We start from the raw sequence: 13,508 nt of genomic DNA, 5'->3' as shown, positions 1-13,508 counted from the left end.
AGAACTACTGGTTTGCTGTTTTTTCTCCAGGGCTGCCCCCACTGACTCAAATGACTGAAAGTTGATTCTAACTGTGAAACCAAAGAATGATAGCACTAGAAGGGACCCTAAAGTTTATCTATCTGGCCCCCTCCCTTTACCCATGTTAGGTAAGTAACTTGCCCTTAGATACTCAGTTATTAAACAATCTAGGATAAAAACCATGGTTTCCCTTTGGTTTTTCTTTTTTATTGAAAATAGAAAGATACCTTTGAATATGTCTCTCTGACACACCAGATATTTTTAAAAAGTTGAGTGATTGACAATATTTTCTGGTTTTTTTCAGGACATTTGGGGTTGAAATCATTCCTCACCACTGAGCTTCAGTGTCAGGCTGGATACTCTCTAGTGCCCACTAAAATCCTGGATTCTTGCATGCAAATAAATCAGAAAGATGCAAAAATAAAATCCTTTACAAAATGTCCAAAAGACTGGCCTCTAGGAGCAGAATTGTCTTAGCCGGTTAGTGTCCAATTGGTTTTCCCACTATTCTTCCCAAACTCCAGCTATCAGAATCTAAGCAGGACCTTGGGAACTAAGTAACTGACTTCATACGCTCGTGCCCTGCGCAGGGCCTCTGGCTCTGCCATTGGACAGCAATGCATGGGTTCCTTCACATGACCTAAGGAAGACTTGGCTATTTGCCAACTATCCTTGGCGAGTGGGTTCTGATGGTGAATTGGGTATTTTTACATCTAATTTGGCAGATCAAATTAAGGAAAGAAACACTGATTGCCCAAACTTCATAATAATGGCTCTCCAAATTAAATTTAATGCCAATTTCGAAAGCACTGGCTGAGAAACTTCAATTTACAAGACTTGTGCACTATCAGGAGTAAAGAGGGTGAAGAGAAGAAACTCATAGGATATCAAACTTATTGGGTAAAGCTGTGGATCCTACACCAAAGAGTAGAATTCGGATTGCCTCCTAATCCTTTCCTCACGCCACACTAAAAGGGCAACCTAATGTATATTTGCAAACCCAACTCTCTTTAGGAGATGAAAACAGAAAAGTTCCTTCAAGCATTCAAGAAAACACTATCAGGTCCTCATACTCAGCACTTATACACTCTTTCCTCACAGAAAAATTCTCCAGCCCTTCCTTCAGAGAATAACTCCTCTTAATTTTAGACTCATTCTAACAATTTAAAGAACAGGTGTTGAAAACAGCAATTTAGAAAAGGAGGTGGTCTGCCTGCTCAAGGTAATCCCTGTGACAGCAACAAAAAGAAACAACTGACAGACCTCCAGGAAGGAGGTGGAGAACTGTTTTACAAAGGGGCAAGGGGATCGACATAGGAATTCAAAATGAGGGGCCTAGAATCGCCTAGGTTGTTCAGTGCAGAGACTGGTGGCTTTGCTAGCCCTGAGAATGTCTCCATATATAGAAAAATATAGTAAACGATGTAAGGGGAAAATATGCCTAATATATTTAGCAGCAAAATCTATAAAATCCAATGAAACAAGTAGAATCCTTGAGTGTCAGAGTTGGAATACCCTTAAGAGGACATCCTTATCGAATTCCTTTATTTTACAAAAAAGGAAATAGAATATAAAGGAATGAGCAGGGTCAAGGCAGAGTTGAGACAAGAGCACAGCCACGCTGGTCCAGTGCTGGTCCACACAGACATCCTGAGAGCTGACAGCTCTAAGGGGTAGGAAAAGAGATGTTGCATCAACTTTAATCATTCATTTGTGTCCTGGCTTCTGACATCTCTGCTTTAGCTTCCTTGCACTGATTTTACTTCCTGATTTGTGATGAGAGGACCTCAGTATTGGCCCTGAAAATTGGGACCAAAGGTCAAGTTTACCTTGAAATCCTTCCTACATCCCATTCCTGGTGTGTTTTCTTCAAGCCGTCCTATGTTTGTCATCTGGCTTGGCACCCCACCCGCTGGCCTCACACCCAGACTTCCCAGGATGATGTAGGAAATGCTCCCAACTCCCAGAAGCTTGGCATAATCCCAGTCTCTTCCTAATTTGATCTATAATTCCATCAAAGAAAGAGGGAATATGGTAGTGTTTTTCAATAGTAAGAGGAGAGCTTGAGAAAACATAGATTCCTGATCCTCATCCCTAAAATTATGATTGAATAGATGATTCTAGTGGAAGTGGGTCTTGACCCACTTTGGAAAACACATGGCTTCTACTTACCTCTCCAGGCTCCTCTGCCCTCAGTCCCCTCCTGCACACTCCCCTCCACCCAAGTTCTTCAGAATGCACACCCACCATGTCTTCACTTCATGTTCCACCTTCTTTGCCCAGTTAATTTTTCCCTATACCTCAAAACCAGCTGATGCACATGTCTCTCCTCTCTGCTTTCTGTATTCCCATATGCCTCTGTATTATTAAGTTTATACAGCCTCTCATGGACACTGACTTTTTGGTATATCTCCCCTTGAGGTCAGGTTCACGTCTCCCTTGCGTTTTTTATTCCCAGCATTTAGAACCCTGCCAAGCACATAGTGCGCCCCCTATAAATGTTCATTAAATTATCTTTTCCACTTGCTAAATTTCCTTGTTAAAAACTAGTCACTTACTTAGATTTGCATTTTTTTGTCAACCCCACCCCCCACATACAGTACAAAATTGTCACAGACAGCTTGAACCCAGGATCCTGGGATTCTCCTCATTCTCAAATGAGGAGCACCTTCCGTCATATGTAAAAATGAAAGAGAAGAATGTTAACATAATGTAACCATGAAGTGCAGAGGTCATAATGACCTAGGCCTTCATTCAGCATCTCTGACACCTACGGAACATCACAGAGACATATACAACAAATAGGAATTTTTCTAAATAAAGAACAGTTACCAATAGTTCATTAGAATTATTTCTGATTGCCTTCCCAGACATTCAGGTTAAAAGTTTTTCGGAGCTGACATTGAAAGAAGTTAGAATTGGCCTTGAATTTTATGCCTATACATATGTAAATTTCAGGTGTTTGTTCTAAGATCGCAGAGGCTCCCAGTATTTCGTACCCAAGATGGTTAAACCTCTTGGTGAAGAGGTTAGCTCCTCTCCTGAAGTCCACCACCCACGTGTGCTTGTCCCATGCAGGCGTCTGCTATGCAGAGTTCGGAGTCCGCGTCCCCAAGACCACTGGGTCAGCCTATACCTACAGCTACGTCACTGTCGGGGAATTTGTGGCGTTTTTCATTGGCTGGAACCTGATCCTGGAGTACCTGATTGGCACTGCGGCTGGCGCCAGCGCTCTGAGCAGCATGTTCGACTCGTTAGCAAACCACACCATCAGCCGCTGGATGGTGGACAGCGTGGGAACTCTCAATGGCCTGGGTGAGACTGCCATGTCCTCTTACCCCAACCAGCAGACTCACCCCAACAAATAAATGGGTTCCCCTTTCAGGATTCCATTTGGCAAAATGTACCAAGAGCCTTAAATATGTCTTTTTTTTTTTTTTCCAAAGTAGTTCTCCTGTGAATCTATCCTAAGGAAATCATCCTAATTTCCATAAAAGCTTTATATGAAAAGATACTTATCGCAGCCTTATTTGTAATTTAAAAAATTTAGAAACAGCATTAAAGATTCTACAGTGGAGGAAATGATTAAGTAAATTGTGGAAGCATATTGTGTAGCGATTAAAAGGATGATTAGGAAAACTGTTGTAATAACATGGAATCCATTTTTTATATGATGTCAAGTGACAAAGGATACATATTATATATACATCATGCTTATAACTATATAAAAATAAAACCAATGCAGAAAAAATAATTGTAATGAACTTCTCCAGTGGTTTCACCACATTTTTTAAGATTTTCATAAATAAGCATGTGTTAAATTTTAAGTGACAAAATATACTTTTAAAAGGGACAAAACGGATTCAAGTCTAGCAGAAGTTAAGGAGGGGCAGTGTGACTGGGTAAATACTAAATCATCAGAACTTCACAAAACAAAGACCAGGCGTTCCATCCATCACTTGCTCCCACTTTCCATCCTGATGTCTAACTTTACCCTCTCTGATATTCATGGGAAGCCAAACAATAGTTGAGGAAGATTGGGGGTCTTGCCCCCAGAACTTCCAAGTACAGTTTCGGTGGCTGTGAGCCACTCGTGTGACTTTGATGTCCCTATCTCAAACAAACTGATAAAAATGTTGAGCATCCAGATACCATGAGAAGATAAAAAGTATGAAGACCACACGTCTGCACAGTATGCTGATTTCATGGAGTATTTAGCTCTGGAAGGGCCTCCAAAATCAGGCAGTGCACACCCTTCACTTAACAGATGAGGTCCGGGGAACTGAAGCATTTGCCCAAGAACACCCAGCTGGTCGTGAGCAAAAGTGCAACTGAGATTCAGGAGCCTCACAGCTGCGGCAATGCCTTTTTCCCTCTATAGAGGGCAGGAGTCCACTGGCCAACAGACCAGACCAACCAGGTGGGGGTGTGTCCACGGCTTCTTTTCTCTGCAACCACATACACATAAATGCAAAGAACACCCTTGTTCCAACAGTTTTCAAAGATACACATTTTAAAACTTTCTAAAAGTGAAAAGATTCCTGGAATGGAGTGGAAAATTTATGGACTATAAAGTGAACAACAGTGAAGATAAACCACTTTTCAAATAACATGTTAAACCCATATATACAGCATGAATGTCTCAGGACAGTTCTGACTTCAGGTGTTCTATGCCATGGTTCCATAGACAGTGTTGTCATTGTCATGTCATATAGCCCAATTTTGGGTCCGGGATATCAGGTCGTCTTACCTACATACCAAAACCTTCCCATTTGCAAATAGACACTTGTGGGCCACAATGTAGACACATATGCACACACATATATACTTGCACACAAACACACACGTGGACACACATGCATGTCTGCACATACTTGCTTCTCCTCCCTCCATGATAAAGTGATCACCCTTGCCAGAGCTGAGAGCAAGTGCCCTGACGGGGTGCTGTGAGTTTGCATGGCCCTTTTTTCCCTCTGGACAATGTTAACTCATGTCTTTGCCCCCTAGGGAAAGGTGAAGAATCGTACCCTGACCTTCTGGCTCTAGTGATTGCAATCATCGTCACCATCATTGTTGCACTGGGGGTGAAGAATTCCGTGGGCTTCAACAACGTCCTCAATGTGCTGAACCTGGCAGTGTGGGTGTTCATCATGATCGCAGGCCTCTTCTTCATCAATGGGAAGTACTGGGCTGAGGGCCAGTTCTTGCCCCATGGCTGGTCAGGGGTGAGTGCATCTCTAAAGCTTCATAAGGCTACTGCACATTCTACCTTCAGCCCTGTGGCTGAAACATATTTTCAAAAAATGCTGCTCTGTCCCATAATCTTCATGTCATCCTTTTCATCATTTTTTTTCTGAATTTAATGGGAATGCTCTGAAGCGGTTCCCATATCATTTTTTTACTTGTTTCAAAAACATTTATTGAGACCCTATTTTATGCAAATAACCATAATAGATTTGATGTTTTGGCCATCTGAAATATGCCTAATCCTATGTGAAGTGCTCTGTATGTAGTATTTAAGTGTCCTAATAACTTTGGAAGGAAGATATTTGTATTCTGGTCTTACTGATGAAAAACTCATGCTCAGAGAGGGCAGTGGGCTCGCTATTAAGCACACAATGTAAGTGGCAGAGTCAAAACCCAAAGCCAGGACTGTCTGACTCCAAAGCCTGTATATGAACAGCTTGGTCCTAGAGAATCCCCCTAGAGTATTTTCAGAGAGACAGATAGCCCGAAATAGGCAAGGCAATAAAGGAGCCAGAAGAGCGGGTAGGTAGGTAAGGGATGAGTGTTGCCTGGGTATAGAACTAGGGGAAAAATAGTTTTTAAATTTAATCCCTAAGTTTGACCCAATGTGGAGAGCCCCATTAAGGTCTAGGTACAGTTGAGTGCGCACAGTGAGGGCTGGTCATAAATCCCACTCTAGTGGCATGGCTCATGGCAGAGAAGTCTACCTAGTGTGGTCAGAGAGTTGGCCAGAGAGTGGGCTGGACCAAAAGGACATTTTCAGATCTCAACCCCCTGATCTGGGTGGTGAGGTTTACACTAAAGAAAAATGGGAAGGTCAGGGGGCAAAATCTTAATACTGACAAGGAGTTCTAAATTGCGCCTGGATCCTTTTTCTGGTATGACAAAAAAATGCTTACTTTATTAAATTCACTGGTAAAATTCAACCACCTATTCCTTTCTTGAAAATAGTAGAACATAAGTCAGAGAATTTTGAGCTGGAAGAGATCTAAAGAATCACCTGCTGCTACCCCTCATCTAGCAGGAGAAGAAACAGCCAAAGGGAGGCACGTCTGACTAGCCCTGGCAGAGAACAAGTCTGGGACTCCACCAGACTTGCTTTTGTAAAAAGCTCTGGCTTAGACTGGTTTCCCTCCAAGATGTCCAGGGACCAGAAATCTCTCCTGGAGAGTGCTCAAAATAACTCCTATTTATTCCGAACCGTGCCACACTGTTCAATGCAGAGAAATAAGCAAGAGAGCAATTCAAGCCAAGATTTCTAGTCTTCTGCTTATCTGTAAGAATTCCACAGTACCACAGATTTCATCCCTCCTCCTTAAAATGCATAAATCCTGAAACTGGTCAAAACCAGAAGAGACAAAGACGCTGTTGACCCCATTCTTGATCCCCGAGTCAACAATTTCTTCCAATACATATCGTTCCTTTCCTATCAAATAAAAGAAACAACAAATTACAAGAGTGGCAAAGAAAAAGTGTTTTTCCGGAACTCAACTGCATTTTTATCCTAGCACACAAAAACGTTCTCACCATTTTTTTTTTCATAATCTAAGAAATTTTGAGGTCATGGACTTATTGTTAAGACTTTGGCCAACAGCTAACTTCTGTGCTTTCGGATTTTCTCATTCATCACCTGGGAAAACTAATTGTACCAAAAGTTTGCCAAAACGAATAACATCCTGAATGGTTTCTTGGTGCACCTTGTGAGGTTAATAATAGTGATGCTTATTATCACTATTTACAGTTTAGAGTTTATCAGTTATCTATTAGGTGCCCAGCATTGTGTTCTAACAAAACTTTAAAGCAGGTACTGCTGTGCCCAACTTAACAGATAGAGAATCCACGGCTCAGAGAGGCAGAACGCATTTAGCCAGGGTCACTTAGCCAGTCAGCACCAGGGCTGAAATTCCTAGTTGGGTCTATGTGACTCCAAATTGCTTCCTATTACATGGTCGTTCCTTGCTTCTGACTCTTCTTTAAAAATGTAATAAGATAACTAATCCAACATGTTATGTTCTCCCTTCCTTTAAACTTTCACAAAACCATAGAGTCTTAGAGTTAGAAGAAGCATTAGGACATGATGTAGCCTCTTTTCTTACCTTCACATGGGAGTGTAAACCAGCCCAGACCAAAGTACATTGTTTACTAAGACATCATAGCAAAACAATTTGAAAACATGTTTTAATTACTCAGTTCATGTCTAATTTTCAAAAATCTAAGAGCTCACCCAAATGGCACACATTATAGTCTAGGCCCCATGTAAAGACTGGAAGCAGTTAATCTCTTCTTTCCAAATACCCTTTGTTCATGCTGAAGAAGATGAACCGGTCTTTGAACTGTCCCTCTGTCTTTGTTCTGGGGTCTTTTTCTCTCTGGGGGTCTCCTCTTCACACTCAAGGGCCCCATATCCCTCTTTGGGATAGTCGGGAATCTACCCCATCAAGGAAGGAACTAATCAAGGCAGACTTAGGGGCTCCTGGGTGTATCCCAGGTTTTCACTAGTTTTTGTAGCAAGAAAAGAGGATCAGAAGGCAGACATAAAAGAAAGGAAAGGAAGGATGCCATTCTTAACTTGCCATTATTTTTGTGACACATGCTTTCATATACACTTTTCAGGTAATCTTCACTACAGCCCTGATTTCTACTTTTACATCAAAATACCTTAAGTTGAGGAAAGTTAAGGTTATAGATCTAGATCGTAATAGAGCTGAAATTCAATCCCAGTCCTGGCTGAGTCAAAGTCCTTATTTACTCCACTACTCCCCCGTCCTGGGTTTGGACACATGAAACCAATTGTCTCTTTTTTGCACCTTCGACCTCACTAACCTCATTCCAACCCAACCTCACTGTCTTGAGTAGGTTTGTCACTGGCCACTAAAAAAGTTTGCTGGGATTTTGCCTTTTTCACTGCAAATTCATTATCCCTGTAGGAAATTCAAATATGTGTTCTAGTGGCTGTGACGAAAAGCATCAGCTGAGCACAAAGGATGGCCCAGTTTGAGGATGGTGCTGACTCATCCTCTTTCCTATCCGCCTGGCCTTGGGTTCCTCCGCGGTACATTTCCTCCCTAGCAAACTGGCCTGGACCTGTTCATTCTCAACTTTGTTTTCTGGTAACCCTTCCAATCCAGTGAGGCCACTTTGGTTTTGGTTTGGTTTTGTTTTATTTTTAAGTAAGCTCTATGCCCAACATGGGACTTGAATTCATGACCCCAAGTTCGATTTTTCATGTTCTACTGACTGAGCCACCCAGGAAACCCTAGCAAGGACACTTTGAATATGGATCCTAATTTTTAAAGTGTGACACCCTCTCATGAACATGTTATCTACCACGTTAACAAACACACTTGCTACTCTCTTACCTAACAATTGTCAACAACAAGGTGAGTTGCCTACTTGGCAGCTGAATGGTCTTCTCCTTAGGGAAAACCTGTCCTCTACCCCTGACAAGGGGCCTAGTTCAGAGTTCTAATCCACTTCAGGTAGGAGGGGGTGGAGAAGATCATTGTGTTGGAGATGGTTTTATAAGGATACCATTACATGACTTGAAACACAATTCTCACATACTTTGAAAGGGCTAATAATGAACAGTCTATCCTCTGGCCATGGACCCCTCATAAGCTTACTCTTTCCCTGCTCCAACCACATCCTTCCAAAGAAAATAGCTTAAGGAATGGTTTACTCACTTACAGGTTCTGGGTCAAATGTTTCTTTGGTCTTAAAGAGCTTAAGAACAACAAACATTTTTCTCTAGATCAAGTAACTGCTGGCCCTCTGCTGAACCCCTGCTTCCCTCTACAGTTCCTCAGCCCCTGAACATTGCTGGATGTGTATTCCCTGTATGTTATTTGTTCTCGATGATATCTTATGGTTTTTCTTGAACCAAATGAGACACTCTACCCGCACAAATAGCTCCCAGGAAAATGGTCCATAACAAGTATTTGTGGGGAATGCTGACTGCCTCCAAACAAAGGGAAAGTTGTTTTTCATGTTCTCCACAATTTAATTCACTTGCTGGAACCTATTAGCACATTCCGCTGTCACTGTGGACAGGGTGCTAATAGATCTGGAGCATGAGGGTGGTAGAAAACGCTATTAAAGTCAGAGTTTTGTCTTGTTACCTTGGGAGTGAATTATATAAAGGTACCTAATTAGCTCCTAGGCATCTGGCAGAATGGCCAACGCAGAGTATGGAGAGCTGCCTCACGAATATCAATTCCACATAGGAGGCCAGCTTTTAGGGACTCCACACCCTGAATAGCATGCCAATAACGACATTGCTTGACAGCTAAATAAGCAGCAGCCAGCCCTCCAGCAACTGAGGCACATGCTGCTTTCCCCACTAAAGCTCTCTAAGGGGATGTGCTGATTTGCGTCACCCAGCTGAGAAGCTACACCAGCTTGACTTTGGAAAACCATTTCTGCTTATGTCATCAAATTAAAAAGTTAATTTTAAAAGTTGGGATAAAGCGCCAGTGAACCTAGAGACACACATAGAAACACACTTCACCCACCAATTTCATTCAGAGATGCTCACTCCTAAGTGCACACACATTCTTCCATACTTGGAAGGAAATCCTAATCACAGATACCAGTGGCCAGATCTGTGATCTGGATAGAGCGAAGTGGAAAGTAGTTTTAGTAGTGGTCTTTAGGGTAGAGACACACCCATACACAGTTTCATTTCCTGGCTCTTTTGTATTCATCAATCAGGGATCATTTGTTTACAAGCAAGAAAAACTCATTCAAACTAACTTAAGTAAAATAGGTAAATTTATTTGCTAATTTTATGCTCTTTTCTTCGATAATCTGTTTATTTGATCTATGTCTTGTTAGATCAGAATCTGTTTGATCTTGCAGATTTGCCCCCCACACACACACCAGATCCATTATTCACCCTTCATACTCTGTTTTATGCTCCAGAAGGACAATAAATGGGGCCTTCACTGAAATCGTTTCATTCAAACCATCCGAGTTAAATTCTGATTCCTACCTAATGCAGTGGAACCTCTAAACATCCTACCTTTGATCTGCCAGTCATCCTTCAGTCATAATGGCTTTCCAGTTCTACACAGCAAACTCAGGCTGACAGACGTTCTCTCCGCAAACGTTTCTCCTGGGAATCCCAGCTTGACCAGAGTTAGTCAATATTCTGGTAACTCATAATTATCAGTAATTGCCATCTATTCTTTAAATTGTTTGGAAAATAGTAACATTTGTATCTTACAAAGAATATAAACATCTTGTTTAGTTTATTACCACAGTCAAGGTCACACTTGAGGTCTTCAAGTGTCCTCTAGACTCGAAGCCCCAGGGGGTTAAGCTCACGGCTGTATCCATATCACAAAATGCCTGTCAAAATGGAGTAGTTAATAAAATATATGTCCAGTTCTAAAAAAAGAAACAAGGAAGAGGAAGAATTTGTTTATGCCTTTGGGTTCATCTGTTCTAGATGAACTTACTGCTCTAGTAAGTGTTCTTACTCTAGGAATAAAAAATGCTGTTAGCAAGAGCTAATATTTATTAAGCACCTACTGTGTTCTATGACTGAAGTTCACTATATTATCTCATTTAATCCTCATAACCACACTCTGAACTAAATACTATTTTCATCTCCATTTAAGAAAATGAGGCTCCAAGATTAGGAGCTTGTTCTAGGTCACCAAGCCTGTGTGTGACAGAACCACCCTCAGTTTGATAGTCCACAAAATCTGCTCTCCTAACCAAATCCAGTGCCCGCCCCCAACACCCCCACCCTCTGTATGGCTTTGCGATTCCCTCTAGAGCCCACAGTATACTTCTCCTCCAACTGTTTCATCGTCAGTACGTCAAAACTGTAAGGTGTCTTCCATGTCTTTCACTGAGTTTTCTTTTCATGTTACACATCTCTAGGTCCCCAGTGATTCCTCATACAGCATGGCTTACAGACCTCTCCTCTCGTTCTAGTGTAGACGTGCCCCAAAGTTCTTATTTAACACACTTCCACCCTCCCCCTTCCTCAGCAGTGAGGGCTGGCAATATCTATTAACTTTCCATCCAGAACCGACCACACCAAAGAGGCATCGCACTGTCTCCCCTAACTGGGAGCAATACATCATCCAACTTATGGGCGTAACAGATCCGTATGATTTACAGGAGTCGTGTGTGCACGCATGTGCATAAATGTGTAAGGGAAGAAGAATGTTAAAGGAAGAGAAAGCAGAGCCTGTTTTCTGGAAGCTGTCTTGAAGCAACGCTTTCCTTGATGGGGGCAGTTTAAGGAGTCTGCAATCCCAGCATCTGTTCATCCTTAAAAACCAAAAACATTTCCTAGACAACTGAAAACAAGCACGTTTCCAAACCTGTGAACCTCCATGCACAATGAAGTGAGATCTGTTTTCTGTCCTTGACTGGAGATCCAAACACTTTCCATTCCCTGAAATGAAAGACTTTACTGAAGTAAAATGAGAGTTATCTCCCCTCCCAGAAAGTAGCCCCTATAACCTGACAACAACTGCTTGTTTGAGAAGTTCTTTCTACCTGACTTATTAGAATAGACCAGGAGCTCTTTGATTGTTCTGTGCCACGTGCTCCTTGGCAGTCTGGTGAAGACTCTGAGCTCCTCTAAGAATCGTGTTTATAAATGAAGAACCTAATTGCACAGGAATTCAAAAGAAATCAAATACATTTAAATATATTAAAATATAGTTATAAAAATATTTTTAAATTGTGATATAATAACAATGTGCTTCTTTGGTGTTTTAAATATTAATATCTATGTCTAATAACTATCATAATTTGGAAGTAGCAACAAGCACAAATGATACTTCAACATCTCTACAACAATCTATTATGGAAAAAAGATCTGATCGCTATTGGTGACACAGTCACAGGTACTGTCTGTAACCTACACTCGTTATTAAAAGAAATGCTGATGTTCAGTCAGAGGTTAGTAAAGATAAAAAGGTAATCTCTTCCCAGCAAATTCATAGACCCCCTGAGTTGAATGGACCCCAGGATAAGAACCCCCAGTTAGGAAACTGAAACTTTAGAAACCTGCGGGGGGGAGACTTCTGACCAAAACTTGCTTCTGAGGTTTGAGAAGATCTTCAGTTTGTAATGTACCGGTAGGTTCCAGTACTTAGTATTTTGTCTTTTACTTATTGAGAAACCAGTAGGATAGTTTAAGAGTGAGAATTTGGACACAGTTTCTCCGCTTGGCACATGTATTGAATTTCAGCATTTATAAGCTGTATGTGGAGAAAAGAGGGGAAATGGTCTATTCTGTAACGAATCTCATTTCTGAACCCCTGGCTAGAGCTTGCATACTGCCAAGGCCCCTCACCCTCTACACACAAGCCTGGAAAAAGCTCTCTCACCTTCCCCTAAAAGGACATTCCCCAAGCATTCAAAGAGGCCTACTTTTTCCTTTCAGCTGACATTGCAAATGGTTAGGTGGGGGAAATATTAGTTGATTCCTTGGAAGAAAGTAACACTCTCATTAAGGGAAGATTTTCACTGACATCTTGACTATCAAGTCCCAACCACCCTTGGAGCCAGGCAGGCTCCTGTCTGACAGACATCCAGCAGATGTCACTGGATACTACCTCCACAGCCTACAGGGCCTCTTACCACACATCCTCTCCTGCCTTGTAGCCCAACTAAGTCACCAAGCCTCCAAAAGAGCAAAAAATCCACCTGTCTCTACCTATGTTCCCATGAAAGACAATAGGATATCTGAAGATCTGAACATCTTTTATAGCATTTCAGATCTAGAAGTTACCACAGAAATGATCTATCGGGGCACTAATGGTAATTTGGGCAGGACAACTTCTTGTGCATTAGCATTTGAGCCCCATCCACTAAATGCTGGAAGTGCATGCCCCATGTCTCTGTGACCCTCACAAGTAGCTCCTTACATTCCAAACATCCCCTAAGGGAGGTCACACAGCCCCTGGTTGTGGGTCAGAACCACTGAATGAAAATGAAGCACAGAGAGCTTTCATGAGTTCCCCCCAAGACATAGGGATAGCCAACTTATTGGTTTGCTTATAACCCCACTTATTTTCCAAAATGATCTGAATGTGTTGAACAACCCAGTTTTCATTTAGCCAGAATTCTCCTTATCTCCATTTTACACATGAAGGAATTGCCCAGGGTCGCACAGCTAGAAAGTACAGGAGATCAGAACTCAAGCTTTGAGCACAAGTTCCACTATGTTACTCCTGCTGCTGCTCAGGAATGTCACCAGACACGGGCAGTTG

The 13,508-nt window shown here is 41.8% G+C and overlaps 1 protein-coding gene across 1 annotated transcript in view; it reads left to right on the top strand.

The window, feature by feature from the left end:
- SLC7A14 (solute carrier family 7 member 14) overlaps nt 1-13,508 on the top strand; it is a 111,174-nt gene that overhangs the window by 77,583 nt on the left and 20,083 nt on the right. Inside the window, exons 3-4 of the mRNA XM_004756566.3 lie at nt 3,100-3,336; nt 5,029-5,246. Coding sequence (XP_004756623.2) covers nt 3,100-3,336; nt 5,029-5,246 — 455 coding nt within the window. The remainder of the gene's footprint in view (nt 1-3,099; nt 3,337-5,028; nt 5,247-13,508) is intronic.

Source organism: Mustela putorius, unplaced genomic scaffold (assembly GCF_011764305.1).
Source record: "Mustela putorius furo isolate JIRA1106 unplaced genomic scaffold, ASM1176430v1.1 tig00003834_pilon_pilon_pilon, whole genome shotgun sequence".
In the NCBI taxonomy this organism is placed as follows: Eukaryota; Metazoa; Chordata; class Mammalia; order Carnivora; family Mustelidae; genus Mustela; species Mustela putorius.
Note: the sequence above shows the minus strand (reverse complement) of the source record. Positions and strands in the feature narration are given on the sequence as shown.